General features: G+C 39.1%; 2 protein-coding genes across 5 annotated transcripts in view; one reads left to right on the forward strand and one right to left on the reverse strand.

The window, feature by feature from the left end:
- Positions 1–4,470, forward strand: part of VIRMA (vir like m6A methyltransferase associated) — a 29,774-nt gene extending 25,304 nt beyond the window's left edge. The window contains exons 22-24 of the mRNA XM_076329406.1: positions 107–438; positions 1,298–1,441; positions 1,903–4,470. Of these exons, the coding sequence (XP_076185521.1) occupies positions 107–438; positions 1,298–1,441; positions 1,903–2,060 (634 nt within the window). The 3' untranslated portion in view covers positions 2,061–4,470. The remainder of the gene's footprint in view (positions 1–106; positions 439–1,297; positions 1,442–1,902) is intronic.
- Positions 4,471–5,668: 1,198 nt separating this feature from the next.
- LOC143156236 (RING finger protein 151-like) lies at positions 5,669–22,032 on the reverse strand. 4 transcript variants are annotated; one of them, XM_076329409.1, is made up of 9 exons: positions 21,696–21,882; positions 19,889–19,990; positions 17,357–17,468; positions 16,197–16,422; positions 14,818–14,957; positions 12,794–12,956; positions 11,446–11,566; positions 10,264–10,506; positions 5,669–9,395 (listed from the first exon to the last, which is right to left on the reverse strand). In XM_076329409.1, exons 4-8 carry the CDS (start codon positions 16,400–16,402, stop codon positions 10,270–10,272), a joined length of 867 nt encoding a protein of 288 aa, XP_076185524.1. In that variant the 5' UTR covers positions 16,403–16,422; positions 17,357–17,468; positions 19,889–19,990; positions 21,696–21,882; the 3' UTR covers positions 5,669–9,395; positions 10,264–10,269. The 4 variants fall into 4 exon arrangements, with proteins under 4 accessions (XP_076185524.1, XP_076185523.1, XP_076185522.1 ...); XM_076329408.1 differs by lacking the exons at positions 19,889–19,990; positions 21,696–21,882 and adding an exon at positions 21,928–22,031; XM_076329407.1 differs by lacking the exon at positions 19,889–19,990.
- Between the last annotated feature and the right edge of the window lie 35 nt (positions 22,033–22,067).

Genomic DNA, 22,067 nt, shown 5'->3' on the forward strand with positions numbered 1-22,067 from the left:
AAATGTCAAACACCTTTCAAATTGCATCTCCAATATGGAGAATGCCTGACCTTCAGTATGAACGCATTTTTACGTTAACTAAATAAATCCTGGTTTGTCATGACAGTGGAAAATCTGAGTACATAGAGCCTGCAAAGAGAGCTCATGTTGTGCCACCACCAAGAGGACGAGGCAGGGGAGGATTTGGACAAGGAATTCGACCACACGATATCTTCCGTCAGAGGAAACAGAATACGAGCAGGCCACCCTCCATGCACGTGGATGATTTTGTTGCTGCAGAGAGCAAAGAAGTGGTTGCTCCAGATGGGATACCACCTGCCAAAAGGCCACCGAAAGTGTCACAGAAGATTTCTTCACGTGGTGGCTTCTCAGGGAATCGTGGAGGACGAGGAGCTTTTCACAGTCAGAACAGGTTCTTTACACCACCTGCTTCAAAAGGTATGTTGTCGCCTGTATTAGAATTGGAGTAAATGAATGCTAAAAATGCTTCAGTAATACTAGACCAATTTACTAGCAATTAATCATCCCTGGCATGAGATGCTCCTGAAGCAGTGTTGTTGAAATAAGTTGTTTGGCACTAGAAAAGGTTCTCTCGAGTGCTGTGGAATTGAACCAAGGCTGCGAGTTCCTGTGTTGCCTCTCCCTTGCAAAAGGAGTTAGCTGTTTTCTTTTAGCAACTGTTCTGACTGCATCTCTGAAGCACTCCAACAATCAAAAGCCCTCTCTACCGTTTGTGACATGGTAGTTCCTGAAATCAAGCATCACAATGGGTTTATATGAGGCTTTCGAATAAAAGGATGGAAGATCCTGACAGGAATAAGATGCAATTTTCAGTGAACCTGGAGATTCTAGCTACAGAGTGTTAAGTCTCTTTCATATATAGACAAGGTTGCATTTCTTTCCCTTCGATTCCATAATTAGGGCAAGTCCTTGCCTGGTAGAAACAGAAAATACTTCCATCTAGTAAAATTATAAATACTAGGATTTATTTTACAACAAAAACTTAAGGTATAGGAGTCTATCTTAATGCACTAGATAATGTAATTTTAAAAAAAAAAAAACTTGAGTTCATGTCTTAAAAATAGATTTTTTCCCCTGATTCTGCATACAATACAATCCAGTAACTTGTAGACTTTGATAAGTTAGAATACTGAGGCTGTGTTGATGCAGAGTAGCTTTATCTATTTGAATTATGTAAACATTATGTTTACCACCCTGACTATTGTGAAGATTGAAATGAAAAAAAAAAAAAGTGGTGTTTGCTCAACAGCGTGTGGGTTTTTCTCTCCCTATCTAGGAAATTACAGTCGTCGTGAAGGCGCTCGAGGCTCAAGTTGGAGTGCACAGAGTACGCCCAGGGGAACCTACAATGACAGTAGAGGTGGTCAAAGCAATTTTAACAGGGGTCCACTGCCACCATTGAGACCATTAAGTTCAGCAGGTACATGGTATTCATATGGGCATCGAACTATAGGAAATTCCTTGAATTTCATTTTCTCTTTACAAATGAAACCATGCAAGGATGCTGCAGACACCTTGAAATTCAGCAAATGTTTTAAGCATATATGAACAGTTGTCACTGAGACTGTGTCAAATACATGCTTTCATACGAACTGCCCTGTAATCCATAAAAGTTGCTGAATTGAACACTTGATCGCAGAATCTTAATTTTGCATTCAGATTTTTGCAATTCAGTTGTCTTCGTACCTACATGGTAATTATAGAGCCAATCAAAGCAAAAAGTGCTTGCCTAAAAGAAAAGTGAGAATTAAAAGGAGAAAACAGACCCCGTTTGTGTCTCATCTTGTTTTTGTTTCTTATGCTTTCACAGCAGCTACTACGCCTAGGGCTTTTTTTTTTTTTTTTTTTTTTCCAACTGAGTATACTTTTCTTTGCTTTAAGGCTACCGACCGAGTCCTCGCGATCGTGCTTCCAGAGGCCGGGGAGGAATTGGACCGTCTTGGACAAGTGCTAATAGTAGTAGCAGTGGTGGCTCAAGAGGAAAGTTTGTTAGTGGAGGCAGTGGAAGAGGTCGTCATGTACGTTCCTTCACACGATAAAATGAGGCCTAATGGAACAGCCCAACCATGCGGACTTCTGTGAAGATGATAAAGAGAGCGGCGGCACTAAAGGACCAATTCAGAGCTGCTGCTATCTGGAGGACACCCAGAGAATATTTTTGTCTGAAGAAAAGTTTTTGTTTGATACAAGACTTGAAATTTCAATAAAATTCAAGACTTTTTGTGTACAATTGTAAATTTTTTTTTTGTTCCTTTTGAAAGAATGTTTTAATTTTTTTGTGGACTTCAGTAGACAACACTCAGTAAAGAACCTCTTTGAGTTAAGACTTGAAGGACTTCTAAAATACTCATTGTGCCAAAAGAAAGGTACAGGTGTTTTGTGTGTGACTTATTACTGCAAGAAAATTAAAAAAATATATATATATGTAAGGCAATTTTAGTTTTTTCTCTCAGGTTTAGAGCCATTAGCCCTTTGTTCTTTTTTTTTTGTTGTTGTTGTTTTGGGTTTTTTTCAGCCAGTCTGAGTTATTAATGAGTGAGGTCCATCTGACAGCAGTTGAAGTAGCAGGTGATAGAAGATTGACTGAAATTAATTGATCTGTGAAAGAATACAAATGTAAACGCAATTTATGTAGGCTTTTGTTGTACATCTTCGGTAATGTGATTAGACGCTTAAATAAGATCCCACACCTGTTAAAATTAGTAGAAAATCTGTCATTGACTTCAGGGAGAATCAGATAACATTCTAGCATTTACTTTATAACTCCAGCTCATGCGTTAGGAGCCCAAGAGTTATTTCACTGGAAAACATGAGTATGCTTTGAAGTTAAAAGGCAAGATACCCGTACCCTTAGAGGGCCTGGAGTTAATTAGTTGCCTGCCTCTCCGCCGACTTACACAGTTGAGGAGAGGGCATAGAGACAGATGTATAAACTGAACAACCACATAGTGAAGCAGTAATATTAAACCTTCCCTTGAATAGATGGTTTGGATTTTTCTGTCATTAGACTGAGATATAGTGCGAAAAGAAAAAGTTTGAGAAGTAGGAATTCATAAAGAAACGTTACCACTAGATTCACCTCTAAATTTATTTTCATATTAAATTCAGTGATTGAAGTAAGCTTTTTACATGTTTGCATTCCTTTGGGCTCCATGGATTTCATAGAATTAACTGACTCCCGATGGCCTTTTATTGCATTTTTGGATGGGGTGAGGAGTGGTAGCTTTTTCTAAAGGCCACGTGCAATTTTTACAAATGAGCTCCACTGTCAGACACAGCCGAGCTCGATTTTTCACTTACGCTTTGGTCTTTTGACATTACAAAAGTGCTATAAAGGGGTCTTCGTCTACTTAAATAAAGCCTAGTTGTAATGTTCTTGTTTTACATAATCTTAACGTACTTTGGACAGCTCGTCTGCCTAGAATCATAAACTTTAACACCCTATTTTAAGTGTTTAAATTGGAGGGGTTTTTTTAGCTTTATGCTGCCTGGCTCAATTAAGTAGGTTTTTATTTGAACCACAGAAGGCCCCTGTTGTGTGTGCTTTCTCTGGAGACTCTGGGACAGTGTCCCACTGTTGGAGAGGTGCTTGGTTTGTACAAAGTCAATTGACATAACCTATGAAAGCAGTAAACTACTTCTAATTGAGTGGGTGCAGTTAAAGGGAATAGTACCGATTCACAAAGGTACGCGTTTTAACATTGTTTAAAATAACATGGACAAAAATTTGGATTGGAAGCCAAACAACTGTCTGAATGGTAAAATAACAGGAAGATGTAATTTTACTAATACTGCGATTGTAATGACTAAAATGGGTGGAGCTCTCACAGGCATTACAGGTATTAATGTGGTTTTTTTTTTTTTAAGGAGCACTGCATAAATATTTTTAAAGCTGACTAGCTCCTCTAGACCATGCGTTTAAGGTGGTTTTATTTCTTCAGAAACTTAACTGTGTTGGAAACTAGCAGGGAATGAATCATTTGTTTTCTGTCAGGGAATTTGAAAACTGAAGTGTCAAGCGTGAATCATTTGTTTTCTGTCAGGGAATTTGAAATGAAAACTAAAGTGTCAAGCATGGAATAAATATGTAAATATTCAGTACTGGTTCTTGAAAGATCAAAATATACGGTATGTCACACTAGTCATTTTCAAACTAGGAGGAAATAAAGGGTTCGTTAAATTGATGTATGGAAGCTCTGTAAATTTAGTTAAACTTGAAAAAGAAGTATACGTCTATCATGTTTTCTTTGGGTTTTTTTTTTTAAATTAATTTAGTTCTGTGACTAAATTTAGTTCAATGCAAAGTGGTTCCTTTCTTGGATAAATTCAACTTGAAATAACGCTGTTTAAAACTTGGAGTTATTTGGTTTGCTCTTTTAAACTGGATTCCTGCCATGAGTAAATGACACTTTAAGCATTAAATTTTGCTTTTTATACTCTGCCCAAAAAGGAACTTTCAGGTTTTGTTTCCTGGCTGGAGCACCAGAACACTGGAAGCGTCTAATGCCAATGTCAAAATACTGCTTAGTGAATCACACGCTTACCCAATGAGCACAACACTTGGGAGGCGCGAGTAGGGTAGAACAGACCCACAGTGCGCCACGGTTCTTCCTCCTGAAGTCCTGTGGCCGAGTACACAGACCGTACGTCTGCACCGGTGTGTGGTAAGAAAAGGAGACAATCTTAACAAAGGCTGCGCTTCTGGCTGAAACGTGTAAGAATTGCCTTGAATGTCCTCGTTAACAGACAGACAAATGCAGTTTGCGTGTGGGATAACGGTGAGACAAGTTGTGTGCGCTTCTTTTTTACGTCCAAAATCTTTAGCAGCTCTGCAGTCCTTATTCTTCTATACTGGCTGAAGGCCAGATGCAGATGGATGGGTATAAGCAGATAAACAGGTTATCTGCAAGCTATGTGCTGCGCTCTATAGTGGTGACGTGTGAGCTTTCAGCCTTTTTTCCCCCCCACTGAGTAACTCCTCCCATCAGGTAAGAGAATATGCTCGAGACAGTTAATGCAGAGTACTGTGTGCAGCAAATTCACGCTCTAGTGTGCCCCACGTCCAGATTGTTCATGTTTAAGCAAATGCATCCCTCGATTACAACTCTGGAAGTACAAAACTCTGAACAGCTCGTTTTCCCTGTTCTTACACGTTCATGTCCCACGTGGGCTCTTGCAGTGTATATGAAAAACCTGCGTTAGGGATGAGATTCCCCTTAGTTGATGGACAGGGAATTCCACCCCCCCACCCCCCCCCTTCTTGCCAGTTTATTATCCTGCTGTCTGCGCAGGACTGGACTGCCATCCTCTTGTAGCAGTTTTCAACTTACACCAGCTCTTCTCTCCCTCAAAGCGGCTGCTCACGCCACTCACAACCTCCCGTCTGTGAGGCAGGAGAAAAAACCCTTGAGAAGGGATGCTGTTCGATCACATGCCTGCCTTGTTTATGGCTACCTGTTCCCTCTATTTGGCAAAACGCTGTGCGACAAGTACACAGCCTTACCTGCTCCCGCGCACTGACCCTATAGTGTAGTTTATGCGTGACTTCCTGCGCTGAGCGGCCAGCGTACCTGAAGTACACTATTTCATCTGATACAGAGGATACTCCGGCCTCGCAACAGAAAGAAGTGAACCCAACTGCATTAACTACGGTATAGACCCTTTATTAGTTCAACTTTTATACAAAGTGTACTTCAAAGTGATACAAATAACATTACTGTTTCTTTTACAGACTAGAGATTAAGGTCTGTTAAGCCCTGGTTTCTCCTTGTGTATATAAAGATAGAAAATGTAAATAGATCGGCAGTGAACCATAATGCTGGAAGACAGTTCAATGTTTATTTGTTAATAGAAAGTTGCATAGAATTGTAGGTCTTTATAAAGGCATCTATCTATGTGGTAAAATCTCCCTGACCTACCATACTTCATCCCATCAGCAGTACGGGAGAAAGGCAAGGCTAGTACTGCTCCTTTTAAATACCATCCGGCGCTCCTAAGTACAACGGCTGTAGAAAAGCACCATGCCAGAAGCATCCGAGAGGACAGCACACGGAAAATTTAATTTGCAAGGCTACCCATTTCTATATCTCTTAGGAACTGCTTGCCACCTGGGATCTATTAATGCATTAAACTTCTTAAAAACACCTAAGAACATTTGAGATCTAAAACCACTTTTGGCCAGCCAAGATACTTCACTGTATTAGGTATTTCCCTTGACTATGTAATTCCATTCCCTTCCGTGCTGACAAGAAACTCTTGTATATATGTGCTGTTAAATTAATTTATCATCTCAGATGAGACTGTTAATCTAGTACTAGAATCATACTAATTAAAAACTGCCACCTTAATTAGGAAGTCCAGCAAAATTCTTCCTTGCCACTCCTGCACCTGACTTGGGTGCGTGGTTCTCAGCTCCACGCCTTTCGTTGAATCTCATCTGAACCTACCGGAAGCTCTCCCCAGGATTACTGTTCCTGTTCCAAATAAGTAACCCGAGCAGCAATGGTCCATACTGGCCGAGGCCACCGACGATTTTCTGCTTCAGGAGGAGTGCAGGAGAACAGGGAACGCAGCTTTAATGCTGAAGGAAACAGAGGAAACTATTTTTGTCTTGAATTTGACTTCTTAAGTGGAGAAGTCAGTTGAAGGAACTAGTTTGAATGTATTTGTAATTGGCCTCTTGGGTCTTCAGAATAAATACATAAATGTTGATTTTCTTTCAAAGACAAACGTACCACTCACTTAAATTAGAAAAATATTGATTTCTCCTAATACATCCTTAGTGTTATTCTTTTTCACCCAATTTAATGCAGGATAAGGATTTGCTCAACTCCTTGTAATCTCACATACGTTACTTAACAGCCTGCTCTCTCCGAGTTTTGTTTGCGTATCTCCCAGTTTTGGTACGATTACATTTAGTACCCACTTACTTGTGGCTAAAGACTTAATCTGCTTTTAATTCTAACGCTATCTTAATTGTAGCCGTTTACACTGGTAAGCTAGCTGGTACACAGGCTGGTGCAGCTGCATCATTGCTCTCGGGCTGAGGGAAGACAGTCGGACCGCACTTACTCTTTCTCTCCACTCTCCCTGCTCCACAGCCTCTGCTCTCCCTTTTCTAGCTGCAAAGTGCTAGTAGAAGCAACTAAAAATACAACAACTGCTTGCACGGTTACTGGTCCACCTGAGTAACGGTTCAACTTGCACTCAGCACAGTTCCACCTGTGAGGAAATGGAATCGATCGAAGTGTGATTTACTATGAGAATACTAATACCAGTAATTCAATGCTGGAACCCTCCCGTAATGCCCTTTTAGCAGTATCTCTCATATAATCCCAAGATATGATCGTGACTAGGGAAGTAGCATTTCCAAGTGAATGTCTTCTCTTACACCAAGCCTATTACAATATTTGGACCCTTAGTTTTTATAAAAAGGATTAACAGACTGTTTGAAAGAAAGAAAAAAAATTCCTTGCTTCTGCCAGCTGTTATTAAGAGCTGTGTAATGCATGAGACTGGAAAAGCTAAAACTAGATAAAATATTAACATAATGGACTATTTAATTTCAGCCTAGTTAATTTTAAGACAGGTAAAATGATGACCATACTTAAGCATACGCCACCCTGTGAGTGGTTCATTAGCAAAGGAAAATCTTAAGAGCAGAACAGTTACCAATACTGAGGAACAGGATTAAGCTTAAAGTAACTGGATGGATCTGATGCTATCAGCTAGTAGGTGCCCATTTAAAATACCTCTGCAAGTGCTGCTTCGCTGCTAAAGGAAACCCAAGCTGACAGGTCATTCCAGCAGCAGGCGGGCCCAAAGGGTTGCCACATTTCAACACTGGAAGTTCAGGCTCTCCAGAGCTGCCAACTAGAAGCTACATAGGTCGCACAGCAGAAAGGCCTTCCTTACCACCTAGGACGCGTTTTCTCACACAGTTTCATGTCTGTCACTTAGGGGACAGACAGCAGACCAAATGCTAAGTAAATATAAAATAAACCCCATTTCCTATACTAGAAGGAATTTAGTCATAAATAAGTGGGTGAAATTCCTAAAACAAACGAATGCAGAGATCCCATTACGGAGAAAGCACAGAGCTAATAACTTGCTTTTTTCCGTGGTCAGAACAGAAAAGATTGGGTGACCATTACTGCCCTCCAACTTGGGAAAGATGATCCAGCCCATCTGAGTTCTAAAGGATTTTGAAGGAATTTTCTTCTTTCATGTTAAGCAAAGTAGATAAAGTCACATCACAGAACCACACAGTTACAGTACACAGAAAAGCACATCCTGAAAGTATATTGATTCTAATAGCATGAAATCTGGCGTTGCCAAGAAGCTTCAAAATTAGTGTGAATGCTGAAATAGACACAGACCACAGACACTAACAGCTTGCTTATTTAGAACACAGGATAATAAAAGCATTCTTACTTTCTACCTACAGCTTTAATATGCACACTGATGTACGTGAGTTGACCACTGAATGTTTAGTGTGAATGAAGGTCTTCCCAAATTATAGCTACTGTTTTACTGTTTCAGATTGTTAAATATGGCTGCTTAAGAGATGTGCTATGTCATGAGTTGGTGAGACTGCTATAGTGACCTAAGTACTGTCAATGATTGTAATTTAATCTAGAATATAAGGACTGAAAACAAGTAAATATTTGGACATAACTCTTCCTACGAATGTTTTCTTTCAGAAAAAAAACCCAACCAACTTTTACAGAAGAGTTATTTCTGTCAGTTTTTAAATGCACAAGCCCTGAACATGTGCGCATCTGCTTCAGCGGTACTAAAGGAACAGCAAGTCAGAAGGATTTATTAATGCCTGAAATTAATACAGCTCTGACCACAAGTCTTCATAATGTAGTGTATGTGCTAAAGAAGGTTGCTGCCTCTCTCTTTGGTTATGCTGTTAGCCATAAAAGCATTGCTCTGAGTGACAGCAAGGCATGCACTGTAAGGTAGTTGCTTTCTAAACTACAAAATTAGCTTATTCAGATTTTTGCACCTGCACACATTTTCCTGAAAGTTCAAAAGTGATTTAGCACATTCAGTAAACAGGAAGACAGGTTCTCCCCTAGTTACTCCACTGAAGAGCTGCAACAGAGGACAGAATATGGCTTAGTTATAGCACTGAAAACAACATGAACAGGCTGTGTGAGAAGTTTAGAGAAAAGTCTTTGAACTGTACAGATTTCTTATGCAGTCCTTACAGATAAATGCCCCCTTGATTCAGTATTTGTGGGTCTGTTAAAAAATGCTAGCTCTTACACCGTTGCAAACTTGAGTACTAATAAAGACGTCCGAAGTCCAAGTGACTGTGCAAATACTCGTCTGTTGTGGATATTAATGTTCAAGTAGCCTTAAACCTGCCAAAAGAAAATTAAGGATACTCAAGGTATTTACATATGCTTTAAAGATATTGAGTACCAAATGAGCTGGTCTTAAGCTTAAAGGACCCTGTAGAAATAGTTGATACTTTCACATATAAAAGCTTCAAATTTTTAAATAAAATGCAGATCCCTCCCACAAACTCCAAGTTACTCACACATCTATTTAAAAGGTTTTAGATGACCTTGGGCTTTGGTATTAGTCTCTTCAGTATGTATCAGCCTGGGAAACTAAAGAAGCTCTAAAGTAAAAGTCAACCTCACCTGAAGCTCTTACATAGCAGTAGAATTACAATTTAAAGTGCTTTCTTTCCACCTCTGAAATAGCCCTTCTACAGACTATAAACAAACAAAATCTATTAATTTCTGACTTACTAATTCCATTACTGACTTTTCCCAAAATTAAGTACATCCCAAATGTCATTACCGATGATCACATTTTCTTTCTGTTTCAAGTATAAGCGTAAACTAGACTTAAATGTACTATAATGGACCAGGAAGGAAACAACCTTTGAGTATCTTTGACTTTGAAAGGCTCTAGCTTTCAGGCTTGAAAGACTCCTGTAACGATGCACTGAAGAGATAACAAATCAAGTCTCCTTCCCCCTTTTTATAAAAACATTAGCTAAAAAGATATTTGCCAATTACTGGTTTTAATGCCCAGTGTTCCCTAAGAGAAAATTCCCCCATTTGTTTTTATGCCCCAAGAGGAAATAAAGTAGTAATCTAGATTTAAAAAGAAAACAAGTAAATCAGAAATGATATACAGTTTACCCATCATTCATAGAAAGTAGAAAAGTTTGCCAGACGGTCACAGAAATTAGAAGAAAATGCTTTTTGAGCTTACTTCTGTTTAGATAACTGTAACTTCCCTAGGTTTTCGTTTTACACTCTCTAGTCGTGCTAGAGGGCGGAAATTTGTTGACTTCCTGCTTCCTTCTGTAGTAGTTAATCGGCAGTCCTTCTGCAGCCCCCTCAGCAGCTCCATTAATTCCCGTTTTTCCAGCTCTGCCTGCTCCAGTTCTTGACGGTGCTGTCTCTCTGCAGCCATCAGAGAGCGTACATCTGACATCATTCGTGACATCTGACTCTGAAATGCAAATACAAATTTACTGCAAGAAACAAACTCTTTTCTAATGATAGTGGTATGACGTTGAATTGGCCATGCATATAGGGTGACGGATTATAAAGAATAAGCCACACTGAAACAACTTTTTGATAGCGGAACAAATGTAAACAATTTGAGACACAATCCAGCATTCACTCTCTGAGATGGTCTTGTTTCAAAGATTCCAATACAGTTTTCCTAAAAGTGCAAAAAGTTTCTTATAAAGTATAATAAGAAACAGTGGATTTATCCAGTTGCTGCTTAAATTTTGTATTTCAAGACCCCAACCAAAATAAGGTTTTGGTTATGTTCAGATATATTGTTCAAGGATTTAACATCAAATCCAGTAAAAATAAAAATGTAAACTATAAAGCACATAAATTTCTGTGATACAGGAAGAACTGGATAAATGAAAAGACAAGACGGCCTTGCTCGTTACTTGATTAAGTTCACAGTGCAACTTTCCAACCTTTTGACCACAGCTGAACCACAGTGTAAATACCACTGTCTGCTCTGTGTCAGCACTGGATTAAGCCACTTTGGACAGCACTAAAAAAGGAGCTGGATATTTAATTACATCTGATTTGTGATGTATGCCCTATGTTTAGACACTGAAAAATGAGTTTCAGACTGATTTGCCAACATGTTACGTACACACAGAACAATGCAGCCCTGGTACAGGTTAGCTCCAGAAGAATTTGAAGCAGAAAAACCACACGAATACAGCACTTAGCCTGCTTCTCAACAGAGCTGGTAAGCCTAGGCAAAGCATGGTGCAAACACCTGTTTTGCTTCCCATACTTAATGTAATTCTCATCTGTATGAGACTACATTTGCAAAATAAGAGACTACTACTGGGAAAAGCAAAAAGCTAGACTGTTAAGAGAGGGAAAAAAAAGAAAACAAAACAATCATATTTACCTTTAGTTCTTCAATTTCATTTTGCAGAATGCTCTCTTTTTGGACCATATGCCTTCTCTGTGAATCTAACCTTGACTCCATCTCATGTTTTGCCTCCTCCACTCTGCAGATCATTTCTGACCTAAAACGTTTATTCCTGCTTGTTAGGTCTTGTAGCACGGAAAAAAACGATTTTCAAATTCCAGAAAGCCTGCTTGCAGCCAAACAGCCCAATCCGATTCCCATCATATTCTACAGGACACCTCTCTAGAGGCATGATAGTACTATTCATTAATTTAAATAAAACTAGCATAAAGAAGTGCATTGTGTCCAGGGGGCACTAAAGTGACCACAGACAGACTGTATAGGGAAAAACTGTATCATATTCCTGAAATAATTCTATGAGCTCAAGATCATGTATTTATGACATTAAATGATTTACTGCCTTTTACTTATAGTATGTGCTTGCTTAGTATTACTAAGCACAGGTAGTCAAGATAAAAAGTGTGAATACTATAGTATTGCTAAACATGTACTTTTATGGTGGACACTAAATGATAGTATGCAGTAAATTATTATAACCTGATCACTCACACAGATTCACAGCCAAAACCTAGCTGTTACTACGTTAGCCTTTTGAGTTCAGAAACTAGGTAGCAGAATCTCTTGTGTCTCAATGCATTTAAAACAGATTTGAGCCTGACTTCACAGCAACGTTCAACACAAGACTTAGACACTGAGTTGAAAGACAGAAACAGGAAGGAGCATGGGAAAAAAACAGTCCAGCTGGAACACCATGGAAAGGGAAAGCTACAGAAACATACATAAGAGGAAAAAGAGGATGCCGGTAAGAAGAGTCATATTCACCAACTGTTATTAATCTGCCAGGATTTTAATAAAAATTGAAAATTAGATCCTCAGAGGTTTAATCTACCAGTCTGTACCTGCCAAAATAATGAGAGATTTTTATCTTCAGAATTTGTAAAAAAAAAAAAAAAAACTAAACATAATTATTAAATAACGTGATTTTGGGTCTATGTCAGGCCAATGGAAAAATGAAATTGCCAACTTCATTCCAGTTCTTGTTAGGTATTTTGTCATTTTATATAGTCAGCTTGCAGTTCAACTGCAAGCGATGGGATTTTAGGATTTATGATAACTTGGACAAAAAAAATAACAGCAAAAAAATCAAAACAGTAAGAATTTAAAGTCTATGCTGACACATAATAACACTCTGGCCCATTAGTATCAAGTAATTAACAGACTATTTAACACATACCGGAATCCAGTGCTAGTATTTGAAGTGCTTTATGCAGGGATTTTAAAGCCCAGACTTAACACAAACATCAAAGAAACAGAAGATTTGTACCGAAGGAGTTCTAGCTCGGTTCTTAGCTCTGCTACACAATTATGCTGTGTGTCTTCTGCACTGAGAATGGTGTAACCACAACCGTTGGGGCATTCACGGCTCCGATATTCACACACTGCCAGGTGACCATCTAAGTTACGTCGTTCAATCTGAACTGTACAACCTGAACAGGGAACAGTAAGGTCAGTCAGTCATTTAACAACTAACAAAAGCATTTTAATTAATTCCAAACAAAAACACTCAAGCAAGCTGCAATATCCTGAGCTAAGCAACTGTCAGTCTGTTAAAGCAATGAAAAAAGTGATTTATTTAGAACGTGGAATGTGATAGTTATAACATACATAACTAGTAATAAAACACTTTTAAAAAGCCTTATTAAAATATTTATCATTTAACTGAAAATACTGAAAAACTGAAAGTAGGGATTTTCTGTAGTATTCTACCACCGGTCTGGCATTAAAGCAACTTCAGTAATGACAACACTGATGCCAAGCTAAGACTCTAGCAGCTTGCCTGCGCTTTCACCACAGATTGCAGTGACTGGAATTGAAGAAGAATGCACATGTGTAAAAAAAAAAAAATCAGGTTATCAAATTTAGGAAAAAAGGTCCAAAGACACATAGTAAGAGAGATGTGGGTGAGATGGAATGTAACCTTGTTTTCCTGACCATTGGTTGGTCTTGTGTGTAACATACTAGACCACATAAATAAACAAGAACATTTATTTATGAACATTTAATAACTGATGCAAAAATAGAAACCTTTCCGCATAAGTTCTAGGATACAAACTTTACAAATCTGTAGTGATTAAAAGTAAATTGTAGAGAACCAAAAATGAACACTATATATATAAATTATTGCTACATTTTACCCTCTAAATTTGAAGTTTGTAGTCTTAACTTTTAATCTTTGAGGCGCTGTTTGCTGTAATACATACTATAGCTCCTTACATTTAATTTGAAGATAAAATTGATGTGAGAAAACTGAAACAACAGAGCAATGAAACTTGCCAACAAATCACACCAGAAAATTACAAAAGACAGCCCTCTAGGAGAGCTTTACTAATAAACAGAATGATTTGTAATTGAGGTACTCAAAATACACTCCGATGTATTCTTGAGGAAGAGTTCAAGAGATGTAAAAGCCCTCACACCCTGAACACCAGATATCAGAGATAAGGTGTGGTAACTCTATAAATGCTATTGTTTCTGTAGAAAGTAAAACAGGTGAATCTGAAGAAGCTGCAGGAGTCACTTACTGCTGAGAGAAATTATAACTTCCAGTGGAGCAATTCTAGCACCTGAATCTTCTTACTATTAATTACAATAGTAATTAATTACAATTAGCTTATTTAGCTTACAATGGCAGACTTGACTATGCCCTTAGCATCATTAATTAGAAATTAACTTTGTCTAGGAACATATGACATCTTGAATAAAAGCTATTGGGAAGTTTTAACAGTATGTTTCTCTTTAGCAGTTACGTTTCTTCCTCAGGAGGTGTAGGTTTGTTTTAAATAAAGATCTTAACATGAACACAACAATTCTAACCAGAATTTAGCTTAAAACAATTCTCATTTCCAAGACGCATTTTTATTAAAACCACAAGACAGTGAGCAGCTGCACATGCACCAGGCAACCAGCTGTTTTCTAAATAAATTGTGATCCCTAAGTGTTCTGTAGGTGCTATTGCAAACATCAAAACAAACAGTCAAAATTGAAATACAAACTCATAACTTGACAGAAAGCAAAGCAAATGCACTATTATATTTTCATAAATTTGAAGTCCATCATTCTCATTCATTTTGCTTAGTTCTCGGATAAGAAATTGTTGCTAATGATCATGATTGATTGCCATAAATTGGTAACAAATTTTGTTCAAAAAGTGCTGTAAAGAGTAGATCACGCTAAAGCTTTGAATTTCTGTTTGGAAACAATGGCCATTATTGCCATTCTGTTGACAGAAAGATGACAAACACATGTTTTCTGAATATAAAGGATTCAACTTCTTTGAATGTTACTCACCGGCATTGGAGCAAGCTATCTGACTGTATTCGCACTCTCTTTCATGCCTGTCTATAGACTCCAGTGAACAAACCATTTCACAGCCATACTCTCTGTTTTTGCAATGTAGCTGAAGACGGTTTAAATCATTTCTCATATATCTACGTGCAAAAAAGAAAAAAAAATTGGAAAACATTATTGAAAAATTTGTATTTTCAACTTTCGGGAAAAGAAAGTAAGATTCTAATTTCCATTAGGAAAACTTGTGAATAATCAGTTTAATTCTTTTTTATTAGAATTCAAGTGACCGTATGGGAAAAGAACAGGCTTAAAAGAAAAAGTGTTAGAGGAAAATTCAGTCTCCAAAATTAAATATGCAAATGAATTCTTTATTTCTGAATAAATTTTTAACTTTGAATTTGAATAAATCTTTCACTAGCTCAGCAGATATTACCAATAACAAACACTTAGGCTACTCATTGATCATTTAAGTTTTAATTTGTGTTTCTAACCATGCCAAATCAAACTGACTACAGTGAGTACAGACAAAACAATCTATAAATTAAACTCCAGGGCTCTGTCTACACTATACTTCAATTTTCCATACAGTAAAATCTCCTTAGTGACAAAAATACTGAGAGTACTAATGGAGTTAATTTAACACCTGTGGCTGAAGGTTTTAAACACAACATAACTGTTAATCTGAGCAAGATTAGACAGTGCAGGGGTTAAACAGCAAGCAGTGTCTACTGATGAAACTCTAAGTGTGCTGGCAATAGCAGGAATGAATAGAATAGAATAGAACAGAATAGTTCAGTTGGAAAGGATCTACAACGATCATCTAGTCCAACTGCCTGACCAATTATGGAAGACACTTGTGAAAACAGCCTGCTTTACATGACAAGGTGGCTCAAGACAGGTATTCTTATGGGTAAAGACCGTTTTGAAAAAGGATTGGAAGGTGAGAAGTTTGGTTCATATCTACAGGAATTATTAATTACAAACCCCACTACAGTATCTAGGTAAGACTGAAAAGAAAAACAAAAGATAAAGTGTTTAGTGACTGCTGTTGTCAAGACTTGCCTTGCCTGCTTTCTCTAAAAAGGTATGGGAAAGTTTTGGTGCTGTAGAAGACATTCAGAGTAAAATCCAGACAGATATCTAGAATCAGCATGTGGAGAATAAACTGTTATTTCCACTTTGAAATGTTAATACCTAGAAAGTTAGTTATAATAAACAGAAAATGCTAATGCTTTCATGCAAGTGATCAGTTTCTGCCATAGGCATATTGAGTTAAGGCAATTTGAGTGACAGAAAATGAGAAGAGATGAAGCTGTGCAAGCAAAGGTGAGAAATCCTAAATTCATGTAATTTCAACATACAGCAAGATTATTGTATACCTGTAGAGAGGTCGTAGCAAAGATACGTCAATCATTTGTCTGTCTTCAGGGCAGTTACTGTGATGAACAAGCCATCCATGTATACAAGCAGTACAGAAAGCGTGTTCACAAGGAGCCTGTAATGGATCTTCTAACACATCGCGGCAGATGGAGCATAATAGCCCTTCATTAACGTAGCCAACGAAACGCTCAATATCATAACCCATGCTCTCCACACAGTTTCAACCTATTAAAACAACACAGAGAAATAAAGCAATCTTTGTCCTGAATCCATATGGCTAGATCCACAAAAAGGCCTGGAAGCAATTCTAGAAATATGGAGAACTTAACATGAATACAGAACTTTACAGGTGAGAATGCAAACACTTACATACTTTGGAGACTTTAAGAATTTGAGGATTGTACTGCTGGATGTCAGAAGCCCAATTTTGTATCAAGATTCTCCGAATTTTGAAAGCAAAGACTTAAGCAGATATGTGAGCCACGCTTGTTCTGAACTCTGTTATTGAACATAGTTCTATCAGCCACTGTGAAACCTATAGTTTCTATTTACTTGAATTCTACCTGAAGCAGAAACATCATAGAAGTTCAAATGCAAATGTTTGCTTTCCACTTTAATGCCTTTTACATAATGCCTAACAAACTTACAAAACAGTGTCCTTACAGACAATAGCTGTACTGGTACTTTCAGCCAGCAGATTTTGTATTTATGAACTGCACATCACTTAATGTGTTGCTTTCATACTGAAAAAAAAAAGGTTAAGATTCTCTACTCACTATAGACTTCCATTCCAGAGGAACAGCATGAAATCTCCACATGTCTAGAGAAATACTTAATATTTGGGAGCCACCACAGCAGCTAACCCTGAAATCATGAAGAGCTACTGTCTTCTCCTACAGGGTCTATTTTATAAAACTGAGTACCCTTTAGATGGATTTGGAAGTTTTTTGAAGAACTAACAGGCAACCTGCCCTCACCAAAATCCTACCATGAAAAGCCTAGTAGAATTTGGCAAGACTCCACAGAACTCACTTAAAGAAAATGTTTTAGACTTTGCATTCCTCCTTAGCATACTTTTGTAACCCCACTGGGACTCATGAAAGAGTTTTTCATTAGTTATGAGGTTTTCTAAATAAAACAGAAAAGGAAGATATCCTACCTTTTTAGATTTTACTACATATGTATGTAGTTTGTCCAAATAATTCAGAAACAGCTTTCTGATCAGTAAGACGTAATACTTCCTTCAGTTTCTCTTCACTGCTTTGTTATGCCTATGAGAAAAATTAGAAAGAAAAAGGCTCAGTAGTGTTTCCTAAGTTACTGAGTCCTGTGTCTAACAGCCAGCTGCTGAATAGATGCTCTCCTAACAGCCCACTAAAACAAAGCTTTCCAAAACAAGCCACTGTAAAACCTACAATTCAACACAAGAGAACTGACCAGACGGGGGGGGGGGGGGGGGGGGGGGGGGCGGGCGGGAATCATCAGTCTCTCTTTCAATTATTACTGATGCAGATACTTATCACAAAACTGAACACCCTGCTGCCATTTAATTTTGAAGCCTTACAGATTTGTTTGCAAGATTGAAGATGACAGAATTCAATATTATTGAAAAGTAGCAACTGAAATCTGGTAAAATTATACTCCTTAAAAAGAGGAAAGTGTCTTGTCTAACCTGTTTTTATCCAGGCGTGATATGCCGGTTCATTTTTAAAACAAAACTATTACAGTCAAGTTCATTATATCAACAAGTAACATTGCTCTGATGTGTAGCATAACTAAGGTTGCTCACTCAAAACAAAAAATTAAGAAGGATGTCATCACTTAAATCCCTTAAGTTGATATCTAGCAATTGCAATATGACATTCAAAGAGAATCTCAATCTGAATTAGAACTGTGTAAGAACAATAAGGATCTCTAAGGACTAATGTCAAATTTCACTCTAAAGGGAAAAAAGAACTTCGCAATTCCTTTTCATGAATACAACATAAATCTGGAATTTAGAAGATCTTATATCTGACTATCAAAGCATATCTTCACTGATTATGAAAGGTGCTTGTGTTAAAAGGGTATTTGCTAAGATTAAGGTTAATAAAACCTGTAATGAAAGCATACATAACACAGGCAAGCATGTGTATTACCCAAATACAAAACACATCATCTGCTACGCAGTTTCCATATTGTGTTTTGTTTCTACCGGCATGTTTACCCAACACCATGGCTTGCAGAGATGCTTGAACTAGCGTTAGATTAGCTGGGACACCTACTAGCCGGGTGATCTCATGACAGCGTTGCCACAGCAGCAGGGAGTGCAATCCACATAGACTCCTGACAAGGTCCCAGGCAGATTTCACAGACTGCATTTAGCTCTGTGCTTCTGTGGCTACACTGTCACCAACAACACAGGCAAACTAAATTTACAGTATCTGGGATATGCTATTCCTTCAGCCACAGCATGGACATTCTATGTCCTAGAAGAGTCTGCTCAAGAAAATACCATATTATGAATATGATAAAGAATTCTTTTTATACTGTTGTTTCCCTGTATGTTTTTACAGGTCTCCTGCAAAGACAGGAAATTTGGGACTTTGCTAGTTCAGCGTTAACAAAATGAGCGTTATGTTTGCACAAAGCTGCGATTGTAAAGACAGCAAGGACCACAATGGAAAGTTAAGAAAGTGGAGAACAATGCTAATTATCAGCAGCAGAATGTGAAGTCAAGTACTAGTTCCCAATACTGATGACAGCATTGAAACATGGTATGTTTATGCTGGAGGACTGTTAAACAGCATATATACATTCTAGAATTTGAATTGTGAGCCTAAAATTTTGATTTGGCTTGGTGGATCCCAGAGGATTCAACTTTTAAAAAACTTTCATAGAGATATAAGATATGTCAACAGAACTGTGAGCATTTTTGCTGTCCTAGGGTTTCTGCTCTACTGGAATTGTGGATGCTGTAAGCTACATTTGGCGCACACGTTGCTGATCCCTGAGCACTAAGACACTCTTTGGCATATTTTAGCAAGTTTGAAGTCTATCAGAATGCAGGAAAGAGTATTTTCATCAAGTGGGAAACAAAATATTTATTTGTGCTTGACAGAAAAATGAAGTGCAACAAATATACATACATACATACATACATATATATATATATAAAGCCCCAACCAAAACCAGAGTTCAAATGGAGAGTGGATGGGAACTTTGAAGCAAAAAATACAATCAAGGGGGTTTCTGATGAGAACTTCAGTATGTTTTCAAGACTGATGTTGGAGAAGCACCATCCCACACAGTGCCAGAATCCTTCTGGCTTTGAGTCTGAGACCTATGACAACAGCTGTAACTGAAGTCCCAGATCTCCTCCAGTAGAAATTTCCTGATCTGAAGAACCAGAGATGTTTTATCTTCTGCCAACTTCAAGAGATGCACTTTAGTCAACAGATAAGCAGAGAGAGAGCATCAGATAAATGCCATGCACTCTAGCAGTACAGATCACTTTACTCAGTACTTCCACCACAAAATGACATAATTTTCAACTTCTGCTCTTCCCCAGAAACTTCTCTCTTCTTGATGTGGCCTCAAAACCTCTTCTATTTCTATTACAATTCACCGATTGTCACACTCCTTTTTTGTTTGCACCTAGAAACTACATTATTTATCACTGCCTTCCCGCACTCCACTAACATTTCCAAACCTTGCCTTGTCTTTGGTTTCTCTGGTCCAGAATTTTGCCCATCACCTGGCCATTACCAGTGACACTGTCCACAAGGATATCTGGAATTTGCAGGTGCCAAATCTGGAAGGCAGAAAAAACCCAAACTATTTCCTGCTATTTTACTTCCATTGTTTCATGTATACTTTATTTCTCCCCATAGTTTTTGAAATGCAAAATTTTCCCCCAGACTCCACAGATACGAAGTCCTTTTAGTAGCTGTCATCCCATGTTGTTTGCCAGGCAGATGCACACCTAAAACCAGCCTCGAGCTACGGCCTGCACTGCCTTCAAACAGAAATCTTTGTGTGGCTATTAATAGCAGGGAGAATACAGATGGGATGTAGTTCTCAACAACATAATGGCACAGCTTGCTAAACGTCTGGCACTAATCAAAGCTATTCCATTGTCAAAATCAGGACAGTAAGATCAGATTAGTGACTTGCGTTTTCACTTCTACACTACTTTCTGATTTTTAAAAACTGTTTCTTTTCCATGTGACAGAACAAAGCAGGGCTGGAGTGAATCACGACAGAACTACAGATGTGCATCACTAAGACGGCATTTCCAGAAGTGTCGTGTGGCTGGAAGAACAATCAACCTATGCGGGGCCCAGGGATGAGGTGACATTAAAACAAGGTATTGCTTCAGCTTCTATTTTCACAAAGACACACTGTGCTTTAAATCCTGCTATATAGAAACAATGTTTTAGGGTGTCATGCCATTCTGCCACAGTCACTGTAAGCCAGTTTAAGTCAGCATTAATGCCCAAAGAGGCAGACTCACCCCTTCAACTCTGACAGCACAAGCTGATTCTACAGCCACTTGATGTATCATACTGGGTAACTGACCTGTAACTGACTGAACTGGAAAAAAAAAAAGTTTTAACTTTGACAGTTGTCCTACGGTAGCCCAAGCCAATCTATCCACTAATTAATGTCCTACTAGTCTTTTTCTACTTCCTCCCTTGAATCTGTTAAAACGTTTAATTTGGCCCTTTCCTGAATTGGCTCAGACAACTAACCATACAGAAAACTACTCAGTGATTTACTAGGCTAGATTTCCTTGTAGATGGCTCAGCAAAAGCTCCAATGACTGTGGAAGTGGGGCAAGACAGGGGACAAGAAACCACAGCTGGGGTAGAAAGGAAAGTAAGACAGCAGCAGTGTCTATGACTAAGGCTGCTGTAGAGCTACACCCTCAGCTCAGCTCCCCACACTGGTACATCGTGGAGTCTCATCAACATTTGTGTACGAGAAAGGGAGCAGAAGAGGATAAGAATGAATGGACAGCAATACCAGCTTACAGCAATGTAAAAAACTGACTTAATCAACAACAAAAGCTTCTATAATAACCGGTACGAGGTATACAATTAATTTAAGGCCTATGCCTCTACCAGGAACTACCTAAGAAACCAGAACTACTTTGACAAAGAACATTTTTACGTAATGCTTCTACTTGCTGTCCTGCTGCAAGACCTACCCAAAACAGAGCAATACAAGATACGGATCTCACAGACCACCTTTTAGGCTTTGAAGGGCTGGACTCTGCTGCAGAGAGGCCAGACCAAGGACAGAAGAGCTCTCCTCAGAGGCTCTGTTGGGGGGGAGGGGGGCTTTGCACAGGTAGGAGGAAGGCCTCCGGGTCATGCCTGGGTAGGCTCTTCGGGAACGGTCCATGATCTTGGTCATAGAGAACAAAACTGGCCTGGAAACACCTGGAGCAGCAACGCAACACCAAGCAACCGCACCTAAGCGGACTTAAACAACGAACACACACTTACGATTACCTTCTCAACAGGACGGCAAAGCCTCCACCAGCCCGGCACAGGGGCCGAAGGTGCAAGCGCCAGGCCTGCCGGCGGCGAGTAACCCCAGACAAACGCCAAGGTCCCCGCGCAACACCTCCCGCCCCACGGCCCGGCTCCACACAGCCATCCGTTTCGGTCCCGCTGCCCCCCGCGGCGCAGCTGCCCCACAGCCCGCGGGCGGCCCTCACGGCGGCCGCAGCCGCCCACTCACCCCTCCCGCCGCCGCCTCGCCCCGCCGACACTCGCTGTCGCGAGATGGAGGTTCCTTTTGCGGCCGCTCTTGCTCGACGGCCGCGCGGCACGCCCCGGGGAACGGGGCCGCTCCGCCATGCTGTGTGTGGCACGACGGCC

This window comes from Aptenodytes patagonicus, chromosome 2 (assembly GCF_965638725.1).
Source record: "Aptenodytes patagonicus chromosome 2, bAptPat1.pri.cur, whole genome shotgun sequence".
Classification (NCBI taxonomy): domain Eukaryota; kingdom Metazoa; phylum Chordata; class Aves; order Sphenisciformes; family Spheniscidae; genus Aptenodytes; species Aptenodytes patagonicus.